Source organism: Rhizopus delemar, genomic scaffold (assembly GCF_000149305.1).
Source record: "Rhizopus delemar RA 99-880 supercont3.5 genomic scaffold, whole genome shotgun sequence".
Classification (NCBI taxonomy): Eukaryota; Fungi; Mucoromycota; class Mucoromycetes; order Mucorales; family Rhizopodaceae; genus Rhizopus; species Rhizopus delemar.
Window position 1 is genome coordinate 970,964 of NW_027137831.1, and position 24,942 is coordinate 995,905.

General features: G+C 35.9%; 7 protein-coding genes across 7 annotated transcripts; 3 read left to right on the forward strand and 4 right to left on the reverse strand.

Annotated features, from left to right (window-relative positions):
- Positions 1 to 443: 443 nt before the first annotated feature.
- RO3G_07118 (uncharacterized protein) lies at positions 444 to 1,142 on the forward strand (the record flags this gene model as incomplete). The annotated part of the gene is made up of 1 exon (XM_067661708.1): positions 444 to 1,142. One exon carries the CDS (start codon positions 444 to 446, stop codon positions 1,140 to 1,142), a length of 699 nt encoding a protein of 232 aa, XP_067517809.1.
- Positions 1,143 to 4,256: 3,114 nt separating this feature from the next.
- Positions 4,257 to 4,604, reverse strand: RO3G_07119 (uncharacterized protein; the record flags this gene model as incomplete). The annotated part of the gene is made up of 1 exon (XM_067661709.1): positions 4,257 to 4,604. One exon carries the CDS (start codon positions 4,602 to 4,604, stop codon positions 4,257 to 4,259), a length of 348 nt encoding a protein of 115 aa, XP_067517810.1.
- A 2,888-nt stretch (positions 4,605 to 7,492) lies between these two features.
- RO3G_07120 (uncharacterized protein) lies at positions 7,493 to 8,041 on the reverse strand (the record flags this gene model as incomplete). Its single annotated transcript, XM_067661710.1, has 1 exon — positions 7,493 to 8,041. One exon carries the CDS (start codon positions 8,039 to 8,041, stop codon positions 7,493 to 7,495), a length of 549 nt encoding a protein of 182 aa, XP_067517811.1.
- Positions 8,042 to 10,475: 2,434 nt separating this feature from the next.
- RO3G_07121 (uncharacterized protein) lies at positions 10,476 to 11,507 on the reverse strand (the record flags this gene model as incomplete). Its single annotated transcript, XM_067661711.1, has 1 exon — positions 10,476 to 11,507. The coding sequence occupies one exon, from the start codon at positions 11,505 to 11,507 to the stop codon at positions 10,476 to 10,478; it is 1,032 nt and encodes a 343-aa protein (XP_067517812.1).
- Positions 11,508 to 12,351: 844 nt separating this feature from the next.
- Positions 12,352 to 12,710, forward strand: RO3G_07122 (uncharacterized protein; the record flags this gene model as incomplete). Its single annotated transcript, XM_067661712.1, has 2 exons — positions 12,352 to 12,380; positions 12,521 to 12,710. 2 exons carry the CDS (start codon positions 12,352 to 12,354, stop codon positions 12,708 to 12,710), a joined length of 219 nt encoding a protein of 72 aa, XP_067517813.1.
- A 1,625-nt stretch (positions 12,711 to 14,335) lies between these two features.
- RO3G_07123 (uncharacterized protein) lies at positions 14,336 to 19,406 on the reverse strand (the record flags this gene model as incomplete). The annotated part of the gene is made up of 4 exons (XM_067661713.1): positions 14,336 to 17,487; positions 17,634 to 18,437; positions 18,635 to 18,800; positions 18,849 to 19,406. 4 exons carry the CDS (start codon positions 19,404 to 19,406, stop codon positions 14,336 to 14,338), a joined length of 4,680 nt encoding a protein of 1,559 aa, XP_067517814.1.
- Positions 19,407 to 19,939: 533 nt separating this feature from the next.
- Positions 19,940 to 20,746, forward strand: RO3G_07124 (uncharacterized protein; the record flags this gene model as incomplete). The annotated part of the gene is made up of 1 exon (XM_067661714.1): positions 19,940 to 20,746. The coding sequence occupies one exon, from the start codon at positions 19,940 to 19,942 to the stop codon at positions 20,744 to 20,746; it is 807 nt and encodes a 268-aa protein (XP_067517815.1).
- Positions 20,747 to 24,942: the final 4,196 nt, after the last annotated feature.

The following is a 24,942-nucleotide window of genomic DNA, read 5'->3' on the forward strand; positions in this document are numbered from 1 at the left end:
AAAAGCAGATTGAGAATAAGATACTCGATGAACGCAAGGAGCTGAAACCACCGTTCAAATTAGGGGATATAGTTCTCATTTACCGAGATTATTTGTCAACATCATGGTCAGCAAAGTTACAAGATAAGTGGGAAGGACCATATGTGATACAGCATATACTTGGAAAAGGAACATATCATATCAAAAGCATGGATCCTCATGACATAAAGCTTAGAAGAATACATGGAAATAGGATGAAGCCTTATTTGTTACCTAAAGTTCAATGGTGCCAAGAAAATGAAAGAAGTATCATGACCAACCTGGATGAACAAACAAATGATCTGCTTCATTGAAGAATACTGATGACCTTCAACTCAATAAAATAAACAAAAAGAAGAAGAAAACGAAAATATATATATATAAGGACAAGGAAAATTCAAAAAAAAAAAAACCAATATTAAAACATGAATACTACCGGTGAACAATCGCAAAATAGCCATTCTGCTGCTGCAAATGGAGAAGATTTTACAATGGACTTAGAAACCTACCTGACTAAGCTTTACCAAGAACAAGGACTTGAAGTTACTTTAGCTGCCACGCTAGATTTTCTAGAGATGTGGGAAAATTGCAATATTGGACCTGAAAACAGCACATACGAGGTTAATGGAATAAAAAGAACAAAAGAAGAGTACGCTATGTACACCATTGAGAACATACAAGCCAAACTCGGAGTCAAATTTCAAGACGAGCTTCAAGAAGACAGTTGGGAGAAGGAGGATGACGAAGAGCTATTAAACAATATCGAAGAACTTATTAGAAATCAATATAACCAATACACAACAACCATAAGAGAAATAGCAAGGCTTCAAGAACAAAGGGATGACTTGTGCGAATTGCTCACTCGTAACACTACCCATTGGGCACACTTCAAATTCAGACGACCAACAGCACAACCAGAATCAGTAGCTACGTACATGGCAGCAAAACAGATCCTATTGAAGGCTATAATTCCTGGATATGGCCTATATCGAGCACTCACAAACAGAATGAAACAGGTGGATAAATGGACTAGAATCGAGGACGATTCTTCTCGTGGTCCGGGAATCTGTGAGAATGGTCTCTTTTTGGACGAAGTACGAAACAACTCCGACATGGATTGTTAAAATAACTTAAGTTATTTTAACAACCATTGTCAAAGAAATAACAATAGCCGCAAAAATAAAAAAAAAAAAAAAAAAAAAAAAAAAAAAAAGAAGAAAAAAAAAAAATTATCATATATATATCCCATCTTTTTATGAAGAAATTGTCAGTTAGTTTAAATAAATCATATATTTCTACTCAATAATTAACAAACTTTAACAAGAAAGTCCCTGTTTACCTAAACTTTTTACTCTACTTTAACCTTTATCAAGAAACATCGTATTGATCTTACACATAAGATCTGGTGGTCATTACTTATCAAGCATCTGCTTAAATTCCATACAAAACAACAACTTACAAGGCAATCACTACCTTAAATCAAGCTCTACAAGCAAACTTTACCCAATTTAACTCACTTACTACAAGCCAACCTTTAAAATAACAACAAGAATAATTTTGATATCCAACGACATTGATGTCGTTCGACATAGATTTCAAACAACACAAACAATAAGCCACGCCAATTTTTATATAAATAAGATGAATAATTTTAAACAAAATAACATGATCCAATAAATTCAATAAATCAAATCCTCTTGCGCTTAAAAAGCAATCTTTTCTTATTGGGTCACAATTACCTTTTCTTTTCTTTTTATTTTTACTTATTCTTTCTGATCTGATACCCGAGTTATCACAAATCAAGAAAGATCCCTTTTATTTTTATCGTTTATAAACAATCTTATTCTTAACCTTATTGATCTAAAAAGATCTGGTGGTCACTACTCAAAGACAATTTACTCTAAAGAACTGTTAAACGTTCAATCAAGTTACCTAAACTCAAGTCATTCAAGACTTCAAACCTCAATTTAAACAAATCTACATCACTTTAACACAAGCCAAGTCCCAAGTACTAACAAGTCACAGTAGCACAACGAACGTAGAAGACTCCATTCTTGGTGTTGTGACAAAGAAGTCAAAAAATGAAAAAAGTCAAAAAAATGAGAAAGGTCAAAAAAATGAAAAGTCAAAAAGAAAAAAAAATTAACAATATAAATATCCCAACTATTTAGATGAAGAAAAAGGACAGTACAGTTCTACTCACATTTTATTTTATATGTTTTATTCAATAAACAGGCAACCTTCTCATAAAAAGTTCCTGATCCCTTTATTTTTTTTATCTTTACCTTTATTTGATCTTAATTAAAAGATCTGGTGGTCACTACAGTACCTTACTTTAAAAATTCCAAGAAAAACTTCTCTAAAACACTCAACCTAAACTAAACATACTACAAAGTAACAATAGAAAAATGAAAGAAACTTCAAAAAAAAAAGAAAAAGAAAAAGAAAAAAACAACAACCACAACTAGTATAAATATCCCAACAATTATTTTCGTTGATATTATTATTCGATATCTTATTCATTTCAATAAAGAATCACTTATATTATAAACAGGCTTACTCTACCTATAAATTTCCTGCTATTTTTATCATATACTTTAAATCCTAATACCTTCTCAAGAAACGTCGTATTGATCTTACACATAAGATCTGGTGGTCACTATTATCGACAAATATAACAAGCTTTTGCTTAAATCTTACTCTTATCAAGAAAAACTCTATCAACTTTAACATCCAAACACCTAAATTTACCTCCGTAAGCACGTCTATATACATCATAACTATCAAGTTACAATGGCTTGTGTAACGAGAATGATGAAGGCATCTATAAAATTTTGGACGGTACAACTGACTTTGAAATCGACTTACTTCAGTAATTTAACTGAAATACACAACATCGACTCAAGTAGAAATATTGACTCAAGTAAAAATATCAACCTTATTTCCTTTTCTTTTCTCTCTATTATTTTTATATAAATATCCCCATATCTTTTATTTCAATTCACATCAGTTCACTTAAATTCACTTCTATTCAAAAACCGATTTTTACTTTGAATAAATAGTCTCTTGAAAAGACAAAATCTATTTTTCTTAATTTTTTATAAACAAGTCGAATTCCCTTGAAGCAAATTATCTTCATTGTATCCATTTTATCTTTTTATTATATTTCATTACATTTTACTTTACAAATCAAGTTTGATCCACTTAACAAGATCTGGTGGTCACTATATACAAACAAGCCTATAATTCAAATTACTTACTCTTATTGGATCTCAATTGACCTAATACTTTATCTCAACAACTTATATCAAACATATCGAAACCCGAAAGCCTAACGATACATTACAGCTTGTAAGAGTTTACGGTTTTGAAGTAGAATAAAGTTGATAAAAGGAATAAAAAAAAATAAGACTTGAATTAAACTGTTAATATTGGATTCGCTTGTTGTGAGTGACCACCAGATCTTGTTAAGTAGATCAGACTTGTTTGTAATAAAGTAGTTTGATAAGAGGTTTGAAAGTGTTTACAATGAAAATAATTTGCTTCAAGGGACTTGTCTTGTTTGTGTTTTAAGAGTGTTATACCAAAAGATTCAGAGATAAAGATACTTGATTTATTGGTTATTTATATAAAAAAGAATATAAGATAAGTGAAGTAAAATAGAAATAAAAACTTGTCTATTTTATAAACAAAGGAGAAATAAGGTTTCATTTTGATATAAGGTTCATTTTTGATATAAGGTTCATTTTTGATATAAGGTTCGTTTTCGTTATAAGGTTTGATTTAGTTATAAGGTTTGTTTTTGAAATAAAGTTTGATTTTGAAATAAAGTTCAAAAAATGAATAAGGTTCAAAAGTAAATAAAACCACAAACCGCAGCCTTTGATGGTGTTAATATTGTAAGGTTCGTTAGGATATCGGATTTCGATAGGTTTGATATAAGTTGTTGAGATAAAGTATTAGGTCAATTGAGATCCAATAAGTGTAAGTAATTTGAATTATACAGTGGGTGAAAAAACTCTAAAAACGTCAGATATTTTTTCAGTTTTTAGCCTCTGTGAGAATACACAGCGACTTAGATCATGCAAAAACTTTATGACATACTTGTTGGGCTGTCTATTACATATCATGAAAGTTTTAATCTCAGATTATTATTTAACAGTCCGCAAAAGCGATGGAAGTGTTGGGTGTTTATTTTTAGAGTTTTTTCCCTTTACTTTTATTATATTACAGATGACTTAACACCGAGTAGATCCACCTTTGGCATCAATCACTGCCTTAATACGTGCAGGCATAGTGTCAAAATACCTTCTGCAAACTTCTTTATCAAAGGAGTTCCATTCCTTTTCAACTCTTTCCCACAATTCATGGACACCTTTGGCTTTCTTGTCATATAACGACAGCTTCAACTTCAAATGATGCCAAAGATGCTCAATAGGATTAAGATCAGGACTTTGAGCTGGCCAGTCGTCAATGTAGTTCACACCATTAGCTTTTAACCATTGGACGGTTGACTTGGAACGATGCCTTGGGTCACCATCGTGCTGAAAATACGCAGTAGACCAATCCATATTATAGTACTCCATTGTTCCCCGAAGTGTTGTGTCCAATATACGTTTAAATTTGGTTTTTATTTATAAAATTAATGACCATTTTGAGCGCATGATGTCTAATATAGCATCGTTTTCTCCCTGGTCAGATCAATAAAAAGTTTAATGGAAACTAAAAACCCCTTTGGGGATCAAGGGTAAAAAAGATATGGGAGGGAGAGTGAAGGAAACAAGTGAATGTCACTAGTGAAGGGAAGAGGGTAGCCAATCGAGGAATCTTTGCCCTGGTTGAAATGGCGGTGGCGGTTGATCCTTATGATGGAATAGGTAGTCAAGTTCATAAAGTATAGTACAGATGACCGGCCAACGAATAAACCATGGAGAGGCGGAGTGAGATGAACATGGTATTCTGTTTGGTAATCTGTTGAGAAGGAACGATAGAGGATCTTGGACTGTTTCTGGCATTTGTAAGCGGTGGTGCATATCGAGACATCTTACTGCATGTTGTTTTGTAAGCATCTGTATAGGATGTCTTGGACAGGGTTCTAGTTTGCCGCCTGGTAGCCAGCCAAGACGCCAGCGTACACATCTATTTCTTTCTGTTTTTGTCATTGGTAGCCAAAGGATGGGGTCTAATGATATCGTTGGGCGACATTGAGAAAGAAGTATAGAGTGTCGAGATGATCGCGCCTGGTTGAGATTGTCTTGCCGGAACTGTAGTTGAATCTTTTTAAGGGTACGTTTGTCTAATTGCTCTGGTTGGGGTAGGCACTGTGCCCATAATGGTGATTTGGAAAGCTTATACCAACATGAATGGCTGTCCGAACGACGTATATGAGGTAATAGGCAGGTAAGCAGAGTATCGTCCGGTAGAGTTAGTGATCGTAACAAGAATTGGGCTTGCAATATATAAGTGCGTTCTTGCATTGTAGGAAGCTTAGTTAGATGCAGCATCACTTTGACAGAGGATCGACTAGAGCCGCCAAAGATTCTGCGTAGGCATATGTTTTGTGCATCTTCTAATTTCTTGGCTAGGAGCGATGTTATCTTATTTATTGCAAGTCCATATTCTAATTGAGCACGAACTATCTGGGTATAGAATCTAGTAGCAAGAAGTAGGCTAAAGCCTTTGGGGTTAATACCAATTGACGATAGTTGGTTCATCATAGCTAGTGCTTTGTTGATATTATTGCTGAGTAAGCCAAAAGTGTTGAGATATCCACCTGGCCGAAATAGGATTCCAAGATAAGAGAAGGAAGGTAGAGCTGCAAGAACATCTCCGTAAAGAGTGTACTTTAGTGGTTGGTCTGTGGGATCTAAGATTACGCATTTTTTTGGGTTCCATCTACAGTAAGGGACAAAATCAGTCCGTTTTTTGGTTTTTTCGCAATGCCACGCCGGGAATCATACTTAGAGCTCCGCTTTGCTGACGAAAAGTTTACCTCTTTTTTTAACAAATCTGACAATATCTGTCGGTATTGGTATTTTTTAGTTTCCGACATGTTATAAGAAGATATATTGAAAATAACGGATTTTTATTTCTTTGAATTTTAATTAGTACTTGGTATCACGGCCCTTACGCTGGATTACGTCCCGAACTCGACGGGGCATGGAGTGAATAAGGTTTCTACAGCACTCTGGAGTTGCTAGGTCATACCAAAGCTTCGAAACCCGGTCAAAAAATGCTTGATCAGCCTCAATCACGGAAGGGGTGGTCTCGTCATCTGTTCCCTCTTTTTAAGCATGGCCCATGCATTTTCAATTGGATTAAGGTCAGGAGAGTATGCTGGCCAACTCAGGAGCTTAACCTTGCTCTTTTGGAACCATTTTGAAGGAGCCGAAGCACAATGAATGCTTGCATTATCTTGTTGAAAGATCATGTCACTACTTTGCAGGCCATAGTACTTCAATGTTTCCTTGTATTCCTCCTCAAGTACTGATGTGTATAGCTCACCATTTACATTAATTTGTAGCCAGGACATGTAGCCCCCTCTATGTATAGTTATGCAACTTCAAAGCATAATCCCGCCTGCTCCATAAGCATGTTTCTTCTCGTAGTGATGGTCTCGATAAGGTGCATTATCCTCTTTTCAAGCGTATTCGAGACCATTAGACCCTCTTTTTTGGATCTTTGTCTCATCAGAAAAGACAACGCGTTCCCAATCAGTCTCGGACCAGCCTTTATGAGCTTTTGCCCAATCATATCGTGCCTTTTGCCTGTCATTACTAAGTGGAAGTGCCGTCTTTTTTTAGCCGATTTTAGACCTTTGCGTTTGAATGTACGAGTAATTGTTTTTGGATTGACTGATCGATCTGTTTTTTTAACGTCAAAGGAGGCATCAGATGCGCTTTCAGATAAGCCTAGTCTTACAGTGAGCGACAAAACTGTCCCAATGTTTTGTAATTTTCTCTTTTATGGCTTGTAGCGTTATAGTTATCATATTAACCTATGGCTTGTTGTATATCATCCGATAGCCAACATCATGCAGAAGTAAACAACATAAAGCAAAGGCCGATTAAAGTACCGCAAATGGAGATAGAGGGAATCGAAAACAAGCGGTGCATTGGGACAGTTTTGTCGCATTTTCAAAAAAATATAAAGTGGTTTATTTATTTGATATTAATAGTCAGTCCAACGTCCTTTATTCTTTATACATTGTTTTATACGCTTAGACATTGTTTTTATGACCTTTTGACACTTTTCCGACTTCATTAAGTCATACCAAACTTTAGTTACTCGTTCGTCTAATTCATTCATGCCTTTTGGTGCTTTTTCATAATCATTCAGCCGTCTATTTAACAATAGTCACATATTCTCAGTTGGATTGAAGTCAGAGAGTGTGCAGGCCACTCCAGGATGTTGTAGAGCTGCTGTTTAAGATATTTTCTACTAATTTGATCGAATGCTTAGTATCATTCTCATGTTAAAAAATCACCTGCTGACGTTCCAATTCTAATTTATCGATGTTAAACTCGGTAGTACGCTCCAATTCATCTTCCAAAATCTCTTTGTACAATGCTTTATCCATATTGCCATTGATCTTGCACATCCAACCGACTCCAGCATAGGTAATGGCGCTCCACAGCATATTACTGCCTCCACCATGCTTAACAGTCATCTTGACATGATGGGATTTCAAGCTTTCTCCCGATCGAATCCAAGCCCAGGTGCGTCCATCCGAGTTAAATCTATTTATTTTCGTCTCGTCTGACCAAGTAACACGTTTCCAGTCATCTACAGTCCAGTCCTTGTGAGCCATGCACCAAGAAAGCCTCTTGCAGATATTTTTCGCACTAAGCAAAGCCGTCTTCGGCTTCTCAATTGCACCAAGACCGGCCTTACGGAGGGTTCTGCGCACAGTCACGGCAATTACTTTCCTTCCAATATCCTTTTCTTGTTCTTTAGCCACCTTTACTGCACTAGACCTGCGTGTTTTGGTCACTTGACGCACACAATAACGTTCATCAACCATAGATAAAATCTTGCGTCGGCCGCCTTTTGGCTTTCGAAGTCCAAAGCAATGGGATTTTCGGAGTCTCCCAACCGTACTCTTGCTTAAACCAGTAGAACCTTCCACTTCCCGAACCGACTTACCTTGTTTAAGTAGTGAAATTGCTTGAACAACTGTTTCTTGAGGGACTTGTTTCATGTTGAGATATAATGGGCGAGTAATAAATCAGTAGGAGTTTAAAACTTTAGCAGTGAGTAAAGATCAGCTTAAAGACATACAATGCGCATTTGTAAGCAGTTTGGTACCTCTATGCAACTTGTGGGTCGATATTTTATCATATTTTATATTTTTTTGAAAATGCGACAAAACTGTCCCAATGCACCGCTTGTTTTCCATCCCCTCTATCTCCATTTGCGGCACTTCAATAGGCCTTTGCTTTATGTTGTTTACTTCTACAAGGCTTTGGCTATCGAATGATATACAACAAGCCATAGGTTAATATGATAACTATAACGCTACAAGCCATAAAAGAGAAAATTACAAAACATTGGGACAGTTTTGTCGCTCACTGTATATCTCTAGCTGCTTTGGTTTCCTCCCTAGGTGTGAGTAAACGATGTCTACCCGCGCTATTTTTTGACTGCATCTTGGTTTTCCTTGAAATTCTTCGAAGCATGGACTTTCCACAGCCTACTTTTTTTTTAATTACATCCCATGGAGTGGAGTGGTTCAACATGTTTTCAATTTGGGCATATTTGTCGGCATTCTTTGCTGTCATGGCGTGTTTGGCTAATCTGAGATGAGGTAAAAGGGGAAAAAGAAAAGATGTAAAAAAATGAAATGAGCTAAAATATGAGAACGCGTAAGCGTTCATTGACGTCATAAGACATACCAAACTAAGTTTCAAGTCAATCCGGTGACTGTTTCTGGAGATATGGTACCTAATGCAAAATCGGGCGTTAGCAGCAATCACGGAAAATTACTTTTTCCGCCATAACTACGGAAGAAATGCAGCTAGAAGCAATTACATTACACCAATATTTTTGTCCAGTTTATGTCCAAATTTAGTGTCAGTAAAGCGGAGCTCTAAAAGTAATTCTCGGAGAGGCATTGTGAAAAAACCAAAAAACGGACTGATTTTGTCCCTTACTGTACACTACCTCAAAAAATTGTTCATTTTGAACCGCCTTTTACACATTTCGTACTGAATCTGCTTCGCATAATCCCCAATCAGCGCTCAGCACAAACCATTATGAAACACTGCTTCTCAGCTATTTACTACACTGTAAGCATATCACGTGCTATGCGTAAATGCTGGAAAATATCCAATCAAAAATCAAAATCAAAATGAACAATTTTTTGGGTTTTTGTCGACATTTTTTATTTTATTAGCTAATAATTAATCTCACCGCCCTTTTCTTTTAAAACAAGTTGTAGTCTTTGCGGCATGCTGCATACTAACTGCTCGCAGTATTCCTTTGTAATTTCATTGTACCAAATATCTGCAACCCGTTCAAATAGTTCTTTCATACTTACGAGTGCAGTTTCATAAGCATACAGCCGGACTTTTAAGTAATTCCATAAATTCTCTATAGGATTTAAGTCGGGTGAATATGCTGTCCAATCCAGTAGCTGCACCTTGTTATCTACGAACCATTTTTGTGTTAGTCTAGATGTATGCTTTGGATTGTTATCATGTTGAAATATAATGTCATCCTTTGACATATCGTATTCTTCTAATGAAGAGAGCATATCCTCCGTCATAATCTTGCAATACAGCTCTGAATCTAAACCTTCGAGCACTTGAGTGATATATCCAATTCCGTTTGCTGTTAAACAGCTCCAAAGTAGTATACTACCGCCTCCATGCTCATAAGTTTGGTTGGCGTTGTGATCCTGCAGAGGCCTTCCTTCTTGTACTCAACTCCATTGTTTACCATCTGAACCCAAACGATTGATTTTTGTTTCGTCGCTAAAGACTACTCCTTTCCAGGCTTCCTCTGTCCAACCTATATGCTTCTTGGCAAACTGAAGGAGCGCCTTTTGGGAAGAATGCGTTAAAGGAAGAGCTGTTGGTTTTCGTCGAAATTGAAATTTGGAGCTTTTAAGAAGGTTTCGCACGGTCTGGCTGCAAATATCCGAACCTAAGCCACTTAAGTCTCTGGCAGCGAGCTCTCCGGTCTTGTACACACCAGCGTTGAACCTGCGCAATACAAGGCGCGCGTCGTACAGTTGTTGGAATAATTGTTCGAATGTTTTGCAATTCTATACGTTTTGCTTTGTATCTCTGCAGTCAGATAAGATAGAACTACGTACAATACCTCATTAGAAAGCGATAGTTGTGACATATAGCATATAGAAATTCAGGGGTATGGAATTACTTCCATATATAGTAAGATTAAATTGCGTCAAGCATATGCATTCGAACAATTTTTCCAATTGAATCATCTTTTATTTAATATCGTGTGTAACCGCCTTTAGCTTTAATAACTGCTCTACAACGAGCTGGCATACTCTTGATATATGCTTGGCATTGCTCTTTGGTAAAAGAGTTCCATTCTTTCTCGATTCTAGACCAGAGATCATGCACTCCTTTAGCCCTACCTTCATATAAGCTCAGCCTCAGCTTTAAATGGTGCCAGAGATGTTCTATAGGATTCAAATCGGGACTTTGAGCTGGCCAATTGAAAGTATGCTCTTCTTTAAACCCATTTTCCTTAAACCAAGCACGAGCAAGCTTTGATGTGTGCTTAGGATCGTTGTCTTGTTGAAAATAAATAGCTTCCTGTTCGTAACCATAGTACTTCAGACTGTCCATAAGTGTAGTTGACAGGATATGAACATAATCGGATGCTTTCATAGTACCATCCTCAATTGCGCAGGCATATCCAGGACCATCCCACGTCATACAACCCCAAAGCAGCACACTGCCAGCTCCTCCTTTGACTGTAAGGTCAAGATGATGAGGCTGCAATTTGTCACCAGGTCGTTTCCAAAAGTACTTACAGCCATCTGAACCCCAAACATTAATCTTGGTCTTATCAGAAAGCACTATACGTCTCCAGTCATCTTCTGTCCAATTTTTGTGAGCTTTAGCCCATTTTAGTCTAGCTTCCATGTGACATTTTTTGAGGAGAGGCTTTTTCTTCTTAATTTGGGCATTGAAACCCATACTATGAAGCATTTTTACTGTACCAAAATAGCCTATCTTATGACCAATACTGTTTAAATATGACCATATGTCCTTTGCAGTCTTAAGTGAACCATTTACAAGCTCTCTCTTCAGGTAATTCTTTGTTGTTGAGCTTATAGTAGTGTTTCTACCAGCATGACCTCGAGTACGTTCAGGTGTATACAAGCCCTTGTACTTGCTCAAAGTGGACCTTGCTACCCCTGGAACATGTTTCATAATCTCTGAGTATGATAAACCCTTTTTCAACAGCGACCGGATGCTTTCTTGCTTGCTACGAGATAAAGTATGTACCATGATATAAAGAAGTATAGGCTGTACGAGATAGAAGGGAAACACTGCAAAATCCAGCCTTATTTATATATTTTAAGCTCTGACTAAAAGCAAAAGCGTTGTTTCATTATTACATCATTTAGTAATGCTGTAATTGTGATGTCAGAAGCGGCAACGATATCATCATTATAGAATGCATTGAGTTGGAAAAATTGTTCGAATGCATATGCTTGACGCAATTTGATCTTACTATATATGGAAGTAATTCCGTATTGCTATCTTTTTATATGTTATATCCGACGGCTGTCGCTTTCTAATGAGGTATTGTACGTAGTTCTATCTTATCTGACTGCAGAGATACAAAGCAAAATGTATAAAATTGCAAAACATTCGAACAATTATTCCAACAACTGTATGACACACATGCGTGTGCCGTTGATTATCTATGGGAAAACGTTGATATGGAATGGAACAAGTTTATTTTCTATCTTTGCAAACAATATGCTGATACCATGCAACTAAGAGCTGAAGCTGTTATTAAGGCAAAAAAAGAGCTCACAGCTTCTTCATGAAAATGGCACTTTTTTGCAAAAATCAGAATATGGAATTTCTCACATATCGTAAGCCTTTCCTCCTCAACTAGTATCACACAAGTCATTTTAATAGCATTAATATAAGTACAACAGAAGGTACTTTTATACTTTAACAGGAAAGAAGCTTCTGTGCATTAGTTTGTCTGGAACATGGAATTAAGCGAGAATTGAACTAAGGTTGCAGCAGTTTTGTGACCTACTGTATATACAGTAGTACACAAAACTGCTGCTAGGAATCCACATTTCTTGGTTTTTGTAGCGCACATCCTGTTACAATGGCACAAACTGCCTCTGTTCCCACATAGTAAATCTTCTACATGTCTTGAAAAATCAGAAAGAGTTTATGCCCTATTGGATAAGTATTGAAGGAAGTATGAGGCGCGCAATTTGAAAATTTGAAAAAATGAAAATTTGAACGGAATGAACTTATTTATTAATATTTAGTTGGTCCTACTTTTCTATTAATAATCTCTTGAGTTCTTTCCGGAATGTTATCTACATGTCCTTGGCAAAGATCTTTATGGAAGTCATTTCATATTTCATCAACTCGTTCCCAAAACACATCCATGTTCTTTGCTCTATATTCGTAATAGTTGAATTTCAACTTCAATTGATGTCCTACGTGCTCGATTGAATTTAAGTCGGGGATCTAAGCTGGCCAATAGTTAACATAGCTCTCTTGGTGACTACATAACTAGGCTATTGTAGATTATGCCTTGTGCTTTGTGTTATTATCATGCTAAAACTAAATGTTGGACCAGTCGAAATTGTAGTACTTCGTAGTATCACGAAGCGTAGTGTTCAAAATATGCTGGTAAACACCCGAGTTCAAGTTTCCATCGTAAATTTAGCAAGCATATCCTGGTCCTTCAGAGATTATACAACCCCAGGGCATCATTTTGCTAGCTCCGTGATTGATTGCAAAATCCAGGTCATGATGTTGAAGAAGGTCACTTGGCTGTTTCCAATAGTGATCAGCATCATCAAAGCCCTATAAGCTGAGCTTGGTCTCATTAAAGTACACTGTTTGCTGTCAGTCACTCATTGCCTAATCCTGATGCTCCTTGACCCGTTCTAACTGATGCTACATATGTGTTTTTGTCTGAAATGGCTTCTTTTTTTCTATCAGAAAATGGAACTCCATTGATTTCAGTACGTTAATTTCTGACTGGTATGAGATATCATAGCCAAATCCAACCAGCTCCCGGTACACCTCTTTAGAAGCCTTTAGAACCCATTCCATGACTTTTCTTTTGATTAACCGCTTCGTCACTTTGGAGACTACTGTAGGTCTACCACCTGTGTTTACTGTCCTACTTGAAAACAGCCGTCTAGAGTATCTACTAACAGTTGATTAATGTAATCCAGGCTCCTTGGAAATATCATACATTGATGTGGATGCGGTTAATGCCTGTTTGTGATCGTTTATTTTCTCCTCTGACAGCCGTTTAGGCATGCGATTGATGATAGGGTAAAAAAGAGAAATAATTTAAATAAGGGAATATAAAATCTAAAGTAAAGGAATTGTAAGCGCTTTTATATACTGGCATCATTCTAATCATGTCAAGAATGTGAAAAATTATGATAGCAACCGGTTGGGTCGTATTAAAATTCGTCATTTAAAACATATGTGAACAAGTAAAAAATGTCGGATGTTCATAATACTACCTTTAGCGATCTCAAATTCCACCAATAACCATTGCCCATATCCGATAATCGACGAATAAATGCACTTTCTATTGAGGTACAAACAGTCAAGGTTTGAGATAGTTTGGTGCAGTACCCATGGACAACCAGCTGTAAAACCTGAATTTTGCAATTCCTTGCAGCAGTTTTGTGACCTACTGTATATATATATTGTATCTTGTTGAACGAGGGTTTCGATTATTAGCATGAATTATTCTAAGTCAACTCTCAGTGTAATTGATCAATGGATTGATCATCATCCCTGGCCAGCATTAAAGTTAATGCGAAAATGTAATTCCACAAGATACAGTAAATCATTGTTGAAATACAATAAAATAACATGATAAACCGTAAAAAAGAAAAAAAAACCAAAATAAAATAATATACAAATTATTAATATAAATTTATATCCAATGTAATATATAATGTGCTTCTAGTTAGACTATCATTGGCATCGTTAAAACCTTGTCATCTCAAAAATCTTTGTTTCTAAGGATAAAAATGATAATTGAAGGGAAAAGATCTCCAACTTTTGATAGTATATGCACCATTTAAAATCTTAAAGAGCAATTTTTACTTTTTAGAAGCTCTTGTTCTTTTTCTACCTTTAGTAGATTGTTCATTGCCAAATAATGACTTTCTTTTTATACTAGAATTCGCTGTTTTAAAAGCATGTTTTCCATCAGCTTTTCTTCGTTCCCAATATTTTTTAATAGCATCAGTACCTTGGAAAGTAGACTGTTTTTGCCAAGTTTGTTCACCTGGATATCCAACCCAACTTGTCAAGTATTCAAATTTGCTTGGTGCTATCTCTCTATGATTAATGATAGCTTGTACCTCATAGATATCTTTGTTATCGTTCGTTTTGTTTGTATCGTTTGATACTAACTTTATTTGAGATGTTGGTACATTTCTGTCAAATAAACTGCCTGTTAAATCAGTAAGAACGTAATTACCATTTTTCGTATGGTTGTGAACAGTAAAAGGTCCGATATATTTAGAGTCAGTCTTTGACTTTTTGCCTTCAATGTTCTTTATCATTACTGTCGATCCAATTGGGAATGGGTTATTTAATATACGATGTTTTTTAACAAAGTATTCATTGTCCTTTCTTTGCGTTTCCAATATTTGCTCACGGACTTCTGGTAGAGTAGTGTTATTGAATTTTTCAATAGCAGTTTTGAGTTTTTCAACATTTATTGTTTCTTCATTAAACTCAATCTGTCGCATGCTCTTGGTATAATCTTTAAGATCATTTACCTTTCTATTGAACATAGCTTCAAATGGTTTTAAACCATGCAACCTTGAAATATGTTGGTTCATTGCATAAGCAGTACCATCAACATACATATCCCATGCTTCATTGTATCCTTCCAACATTTTAATTATAATTCTTTTTGCTGAGCCTACACTAGCTTCAGCTACTGAATTGCCTGTTGGTGTATAAGGTAGAGATAAGGATTCTTCTACACCCATATGATCTTTTATTGCCTTTAATAGCTTATTTTTGAACTCAAGTCCGTTATCGTGAATTAAACACTTTGAATAGCCGAACATCGAGAATACTTGTACCAAGGCTAATGCTACATCTAAAGCAGACTTTGTTTTAATCGCCCTCAGCACAACAAATCTACTAAATAGATCGACTATTACCAAAAGGAAATTATTTCCATTGGTTGAAGTTATATCAAAACTTCCAAGATCAATAGCTATCTGATCCCATATGCCATTAGGACAGATACTTTTTGGTGGGTGATAAGCATGTTTGGCTAAATTATGCCTTGAGCATTTAGGACATTCATTGATATATTTTGTTATATCTTCTCTTAAGCCTTTCCAGTAAAAGCCATGATCTTGCTTTATTTTTAGTTCTGTTTGGTTTACACCATAGTGACCTAAAGCATGTACATTTTCAATAAGCTTTTGTCGTTCATCAAGATTATCAATAATTTTATAGTTATCTAAATGACTAGCAGCTAGTACTAATGATTCTTTTTCTTCGTGTTCACTATCTGGACTGATGTTATCGTCATCAATTTCCAGATCATGAAATGCTCTAGCCTTTTGTTTCTTTGTATCACTTTGTGACGTATTGCTAACAGCTTGCCTTATAGATTTTTCTTTATTTTTGTTTCCTTTTACTTCATTACCATTCTCTTTTCCAGCATATGCTTCATCCCTGGCCAGCGTGTTTTCCACATCAGGGTAAAACAGACGCGAAAGTTTATCAGCTAAAATGTTTCTCATTCCAGCACAATAGGTAATGTCAAATTCCATTTCGAAAATGGTTTCATAGTAACTTTCTATGGCTCTGTTAGCTATTTTAGTTTCTTTTCTGTTGATTTCCAACAAAGCTTTATTGTCGACAAATAGATGAAAATGTTTGCCATACAACCATTTTCTCCATTTTGTGAATGAATATACGACAGCTAACAACTCACGTCGCGTTGAGCCATATCTTCTTTCTGTAGGCGATAATGTACGCGCTACGAAGACAATATATTTTATTTCGTTATTGATTACTTGATACAAGCAACCGCTAATTCCATAATCGTAAGCATCCGTAACCAAATGGAATGAATATTTTAAGCTGGGTACACTAATTACCGGCGCATTTACTAATGCTTCTTTCAACTTTCTAATTGCTTTAGAATGTTCATTAGTCCAAACTGCTTTCAAATTTGGATGATTTTTCAATTGGTTTAATGGTGCAGTCAATTGCGATATATTTGGGATATGATCTCTAAAGTAGTTCATAACACCAAGACGATGACTTAATTCTTTTGAATTATTTACATCATCCGGCCAGTCTAGCACATTTGCAACTTTTCTTTGATCTAATGTTAAGCCTTTTTCATTCAAGCAAAAACCGAGCACGTATATTGATTTTTGCGCAACATGGAGCTTATCTGTATTAATTCGCAGATTATGCAATGTCAACCGTTCTAAGACAGTTTGAACATGTTGCTTGTGCTTTTCAAAGTTGTTATCTGATAATATGTATATATCATCGATGAAATTTACCACGTAGTCAAGATCAGCAAACAAACTTGTTAAACTACGTTGAACAACACTCGAAATTGGTGTCAAACCAAAAGGAGCTCGCTGGAATTGAAGTTGCACACCATCAGGTGTTGTGAATGCAGTTAAAGGACGATCACTTTTCCTAATCCTAAAGGAATGGAAACATTGACTTAAGTCAATTGTTGTAAAGAGAATATATCGACTCATTATACGATGAAGGTCTGATATTAAAGGTAATGGAAACCTATCTATACGTCTCTTGTCAAGATTATTATTGACGAGTCTACTGTCAACTACACATCTGATGTTTTTATTATCGTATTCACCCGTTTTTGGATCCTTTTTAGGTACTGTCAATAATGGTGAATTGTAGGGAATATTAGGAGGTGCTCGTTCAACAATTCCTAATTCAATCCATTTTTGGACTTGATCTTTTACAGCCTGTACATGGCATTCATTTATTTGATATTGTCTACGATATGCAGATTGTGCATCCTTTTTCAAAGGCAGTTTAATTTCACTACCAGGTATTGTGTAATAAGCAGATTTTGGTATGTTTTTATTCGCAACAATATAAGGTTCTATTTCCTTTAGCAAATATTCTTGCTCTATAGGTGAAAAATATGGATCTTCATTTGGAGTATAAGAATATGGTTCAATAATAGGAATAATAGGATTATGATTTTCATCATCCCAAGTTACTCCAATATTAAAGTAATACACAATTTAAATAATAAATCTGTGCCAATTGACGCATGTACATTATTATTAAATATTTTGAATATTTCCAATTGAGAATACAGTGCTCTATCACCATATTCAATATAAACTTCTTTTTCAGTTTTACCATCACGCTCGATTTTGTCATCACTTATAAGTGTAATGAGACCATGCTTATTTAATGTATTCTTTAACTTTAAAAATTGACATAAAGTGGGCGAGATGCATGAGAAGTTTGCTCCGGGGTCGCAAAGTGCCCAACACCGAACATGTTCTATAGTAACAGGTAGATAAATACTGTTATCAGTTATTAAACCTTCCGGTGGTGTTTGGAAATATTGTGTGTCAATTTTTGTTTTGAACTTACAATCCTGTTTAGGTTTGTCCAATTTTGCAGCAGCAAAGAGCAAATTACTATCATTATCTGTATCACAGCTATCATATGAAGAAGATTCATCTACTTCCATTGGCACAATATTGTTTTTAGGCGAAGCATCACCTTTTTTCTTGTTTCTTTTCAAGGGTCTTTTTGAATTATTATCCTTGTTCTTTGAATTTTTGCATTGATGGCTAGGGTTCCAAGTTTTAAAACAGTGGAAACAAATACCCTTCTTGATACAAGCGGCGCGAGTCCGACAATCTTTTGTATCATGATCAGCGCTTGTAGGATGTATAATACAATGTTTCTTTTTATGAATACGGTGACTATTGTGATGAGATTTTGAATTTTCGTAACGTCGAGAATCTCTATCATGATTATTCTTTTTACTAAAGCTATTTCGCTTTTCTTGGCTCTTCTTGTAAATAGTTTGATGAAAAGCCAGAATGTCCACCGTCTCTTCTGGTATAAGGTCTTTATCCCGAAAGTCTTTCTCCACATCTTTGAAGAGGTCAGCAGGCAAAGGATCTGTTAAACACCATTTCAAAGTGTCTATATCCTGCATTTTAGCTTTAGCGCGTAGATCATTGAAACGCTGTATGTAGTCATGAATATCTTCATGATGATGATATTTCATGCCCAAAAGTGCATTCAGAGCGATTCTTTTTGTACAACAGGGTTAATTCCATAGCGTTCAATAAACGAGGATTTAAAATTATTCCATGTTGTTTCTGGTTTCTGTTCTAAACGTGTATCATACCAAGCCAAGATTGGTCCGGGCAAGATAGTAATAATATAATCCTTCCAATATGTACCGATAGGTCGTTTATGGGCACATGGTATGTTTTCAAAATCCGAGACACAGTCATCTGGGGTTTTATACTTGTGTTTATTTTGATCGAAGATCTTACCTTCCTATTGCCACAAAGTCAAATTGGGAGGAATTGTTAAATTTTTGTCTACCGCAATAGGGTCACAACCAAACATACTTTTATACGTTTCAGTAGCTTTGTTAAGCTTATCTTTAAGCTTAAATTCACGAGCCCAAATATTATCGAAATTAGGATCATCTACACTAGTAACAACAGCCATTTGTACTGCATTGTAGACTTCTTGTTTTAAGCATCGTATATCTTGCTTTAGTTTCAATTCCATTTCTTCTTCAGAAATGATCTTGCCAAAACTACGAGTGGTAGTAGCATTAGCCCAAACACTATTTGTATCAGTGTTTTTATTGTTTTCTTGTTCACCAAAAGGTGCCATAATAGTAGTAGTAGTTCTACTATCCAGATGCCTAGAAGAAATAACAGCATCCCTGTTATTGTCTTCATTACTGAGATCTTCAGTAGCATCATCATCAATATCCATCATCATATCATTATGATGGGATCCACAAACTTTTTCTTCAGAAACAGTAGTAGCCATGTTATTGTTTGCACGAGAAGAGGTAGCAACAGAATCAGCATTGGTAGTTGAACTGCTGATGCGACGGGTAGCGTTTTGTCTTTTTGTCAGGACCATTGATGTAAAAAAAAATAGTGCAATAAAGTAATAACTTTTGATGCGTTTAAAAAAAATGATTTATCAGATTATTCCAAAATTAAACGAGATAAAAAGTTATTCTTTTTATTTTATGCAATCAGCAGTTATATATACAGTGGGTCAAAATACCTCACAAACCTCAGCACTTTTTGAGGTTGTAGTCTTCTGGATTACTCAATAATATTTGCATCTTTCTCAAATTTCGCACAGGTGCTGTCCAATACGTTGAGTATATTTGCACAAAGTTCCGACGACGGAAATTGAAAAATGAGCGAATAAGTAACTATGAACTGGAGGCGGTCTATTTGTGAGGTATTTTGACTTCCATCAATTATTTCTTTTCTCCGCCATAGGTCATTCCAAACAATGTTGCGGCAAGTTTTAAATATTTCCCGGATAGCGCAGTCACCCCGGGACATAAAATTTAAACTTTGGAAAAGAATTGATTATTCTTTCTTTCGCTAATCCGTAAGTAAATTTCCATCTACAGCATCATCCATCTGTCTGCAAAAATGCCCAAATCCTTACCATACGAAACTCAAATGGACATCAAATCAGCAATAGAGCATGATTTATTGACTGATGTTGTTGCAAAACGGTTTGGAGTGCATCAAAACACCGTTATCAACCATGCAAATAAGTGGATGCCTAACCGGATTCGCAAGAAAGGTGGCAAACAACGCCTTGTAAGCGACATCACTCGTCGTCTAATCAAGCGAGAGGTCCTAAACGGCTCATTAAGGACTGCCAAGGAGGTCCACCTGAAGTTGGAAGAGTTGGGCTATTCTATGTCGTACCAATCCGCTATTAACGCTTTGCATTCTGTGGAGATTTTTGCTGAGATAAAAAAGAAGAAGCCTTTACTCACTGCACAGCACAAGAAAGCTCGATTAGCTTGGGCTAAAAAGCATCAGTATTGGACCATTCACGACTGGCGACGTGTCATTTTCTCGGATGAAACCAAAATTAATATTTGGGGCTCGGATGGCTGTAAATACTACTGGAAGCGTAAAGGAGACCGTCTTCAGCCTCATCACATTGAAGTTACAGTGAAGCATAGTGGTGGTGGTATCATGTTGTGGGGCTGTATAACCAGTGAGGGACCCGGGTATGCATGTCAGATGTATGATGGCACCATGAATTCAGAGGTATACCAAGAAATCCTTGGCACAAGCCTTAAAGACACGCTCGGGTACTATGGCCTAGATTGGAAATCGTCCATTTTTCAGCATGACAACGACCCAAAACACCGATCAAAGTCAACAAAACAGTATATGGAAGACTACTGCATGTGTTACATTGATGACTGGCCATCCTAAAGTCCTGATTTGAATCCAATGGAGCATATATGGCACCATCTTAAGCTGAAGCTAAGTATGTACGAAAATAGAGCAAAAAGCATGCACGAACTGTGGCAGAGAGTGGAAAAAGAGTGGAATTCCTTTACTAAGGATCAATGCTTGAAGTATATTGACAGTATGTCAGAAAGAATACAAGCTGTCATTGCTGAAAAAGGTGGATCAACCAGATATTAATAAAGTCAAAATACCTCACAAATAGACCGAGCTTAAGTATCTGTCTCTTAATAAATCTCAGCTAATTGTCTGAGTTTAAAATTTCGTCACGCATTAGTGTACACATGGATGGCTTTATATTTTAAATTTGAAATGATTGAGACAATTTTTCATGGAATTACATCAAAAATAAGTAAAAATCATCATAAGTTTGTGAGGTATTTTGACCCACTGTATATATTGTATCTTGTTAAACGAAGGTTTCGATTATCAGCATGAATTATTCTAAGCCAAGTTTCAGTGTTATTGATCAATGGATTGATCAGATTGCACAACTATTGTCCTGTCTCGTTCATTTTTCATCTTTAATTTCTTCTTAAGAACACTTCACTCAGTGAAGGTAACTACTCCATGTTATTTATTTTCCATCCTCGCACATATTTCTAGGCTTTTAATTAAGTACTAAATTCAAGACGAAGATTGCGTGCTTTTCTGTATGGTTCTTCACGTAGAAGTACCTCAAGCTTCATAGGAAAATGCACTAACATGTTTGAGTGAAAAAAAGTACGCCGATGATTGTAAATATGTGAAACTTTGCTCACAAAAAATAAAACTAACAAAAATTGGACAAAAGTTTATAGCAGTGCTCACTTTAAAATGTTTAGAATATTTAGACGGAAATAAATTGTGCATGTACTACAAAAATTTTAGAATGTATTAATATATTAGTTTTTATCCGTGCAACGATGTATATGATAAATTACTATTAATGTATATATACACCCGTACATATTGTTTCGTAGGCGGGAACCTCACCCTTGTATATGAATCGTTTAACCTTTTTGTAGGAAAATTATCTACTTCGAAAATTTTGGATTTTCCGCAATTTTTCCAGCGTCGCTTATTATGAAGAAAAAAAAAAATGCAAAACTACAAGCATTGGTACAATATTAAACTAGGTAGGTGTGCTAGGAAAGTATTGCAGTTTTAGAAAAAAAAAGTATGAAGCGGCTTAAGTTTCGAAGTAAATTGTTTTTATTGGAAAACAATAGATGCGATACTCGATAGTAGAATCATAAAGTATCTGAGGACATGTTGTACTGTAGTTGATGTAGGCACGCAGTGAATTTCTTTATTTTCAATGAAAACTTTATTAAGAAATGAAAAGTAACCTGAAGCAAGGCAGTGATATTCCTTCTTTATTAGTGAATATTAATAATTATCTAGCAAGCAACTTGGCGCATGACAAGTGAAAGATTGTTTGTATATATGTTTAAATTTTGATTTTTATTTATAAAAATTAATGACCACTTTGGGCGCATGATGTCAATATTGCATCGTTTTCGCCCTGGTCAGATCAATAAAAAGTTGAATGGAAGCTAAAAACCCCTTTTGGGATCAAGGGTAAAAAAGATATGGGAGGAAGTGAAGAAGGCTGTATGTTTAGGATAGGGGGAGTTTTAGGTAAAAGTAGTATAACAACAAAGATAAAGAAATACTGTTAGAACTTGGTATCTCTTTATTAAGTTAAGATAACTAAGATTGAATATGATAAATTCTACATTTAAAAAGTGAGAGTAATTATAGACATGATACGGATAAAGAATTAGGACAGATTTATGATCAATTCGACAGAATAGATGATTACTATTTCTAATTATTAGTTTAGCCTGTTCCTAGCTTGTATTGTCAATTATGCTATTGGGATGGTTTCAGATAACTCTGGATGTAGGACTATTTAAGGAGACGGTACGGATGAATATAAAATCCTCTAGTTCCGTGATTGGATATTATGGCTAATAATAATATCTCAGTTAGGATAAATGTTTACATGACTTAATGATGATCCGGTAAGTAATTGTCATTCCTTATTCAACATGCTCATATCATCAATAAACTATATTACAACTACGCCATACATTTGACTGTGTGAAGTTAATATGAATAAAGCTTAATATAAAAATCTAATCAAAGTCTTTTATTGATCTGTGCTGGGAATAATGTTATAAATGATTCCAAAGTTATGTCAACATATTATTTAGGATCATATGAGATTCCTTTTACTAAAATAAAGTGACTGCAGTCACACCAAATAAATTTCCGGACAAAATATTGAAACAAAAAATTTAAAAAATATGGCATGTAAGTTCAAGACCAATTAATACTTGTATACTTAAGCTTGGGATTGCAAGCTTTGAGGAAAGAAAGATTCACATGTTTATTTTAAGAATATATGCATAAAATGATTCTCAGTATTCTGTTGCGCCGCCTTTAGCTTTGATAACTGCTTCACACCGTCTTTTCATACTTCGAACTAATCGGTCCCCAAACTCATCATCCATTCTTTCCCACTCTTCTCGTAGAGCCACCTTCAATTGCTCCAAGTTTTTGATCGACGATCTTTTTCTTTCAATTCGCCCTTCAAAAGCATTCCAAACATGCACAATGGGGTTCAAATCAGGGCTTTGAGCAGGCCAGTACTCAAACCCCCTGATTTGGTGGGTCTCATTCCACCATCAAGCATAGCCACCTGTATGACAGGAAGCACCATCCTCTTGGAAGATAAAATCCCTCTCCTGATGTGCCGTGACATTTGTAAACCAAGGATGGAACCTATTGGCCAAAATATTGATATATGTTTCTTGGTCTACGGAACTGGTATCAATAATTTCTAAAGGTCCGAAACCTCCTCCCCAAAAACATCCCCAAACCATAGCACCACCTCCACCCCACTTGACTGTGGGTATTATATTTCTTTCGTCATAACGCTCTCCTTCCTTCCTGAGCACTCTTTTCCCGCGTTTACTGCCTTCTACATAAAAACACGACTCATCAGACCAAACAACGCTTCTCCATTGGTTTTCTGTCCAATTGAAGTGTTCCTTCGCCCAACGAAGCCTACTTTTACGATGTCTTGCAGTCAATCTAGGCTTATGAGCTGCTCTGAACGATTTGAAGTCAAGTCGACCGACATACGATCGAAGAGTTTCTATAGAGACAAAAACATCTAGCTTTGCTAATTCCACATTTATTTCTTTATAAGAGGCAAAAGGATCCTCTCTAATAATCCTGTTCAAGTACCTTTCAGTTCTTTCATTTATATTCAATGGACGACCTGTTTGCTTGTGAGGCAAAGGGCTGCCATAGTCATCAATCTTGGTTTTTATGTCTTGCACAGTAGACCTGTTCTATCCAACAGGTTCTGCAATCTCTCTAATCGTATGATGTGTTCTAAGAAGATAAAAAACCCCCAATGCTTTACTTTTGTTTCATCTTCAGATATAATTAAAGGTCGGGTGCAGTCTTTAGAGATTTGAGCAGACTTTTTCTTAATGTATTGATGGATGAGAAAAAGACAAGTTTATTTTGTTATGAGGTTAAAATTTTCCTCAATAAAATTCTTCGTCCCATAATTAATTTGGGGTGTCTGTATATACAAACTTTCCGCTTCCCATCACTTTTCGTTGTTTTTTTCCTTTTTAGGTAATTCTTCCATGTCTCCCGACAACAAGCAACTCCAACGATTGCAAGCAAAATTAGTTGCTGCTAGTAATGAGATACGTAAACTGCAGCAAGAGAATGCTTTATTGCGACAATAACTCGCTCTGGGCTAAATGAAAGATTTACCGTCCATCTCTTTGGAAGCCTGTGCGGGGCTACAATTAAGCGTACTGATGTATTCTATACATCATTCGAAAGCCTTGGTTGGCTATGTTTAGATACTGTAACATTCGTCTTTAAAAAAGGCAATGTGCTGAAAATAATGAGGAAAGAAAATAGGCGTTATAGGCCGTCCATTGGGATCTTTGTTGAGAACCATCTTAGAAGATGCCACTGGTGATCAGGGCAATGAGGAACCCTTTATTTTTATTTCAGACGAAGATTCCCATAGCGAATCTGACGAAAATGATACCTCTGCCACTAGTACAGCTGTGAAGAAACTCCGAACTGCGTATAAGGAACTAATAAACCTTTCCTTGTTTTAATAAAGATGCCCATGG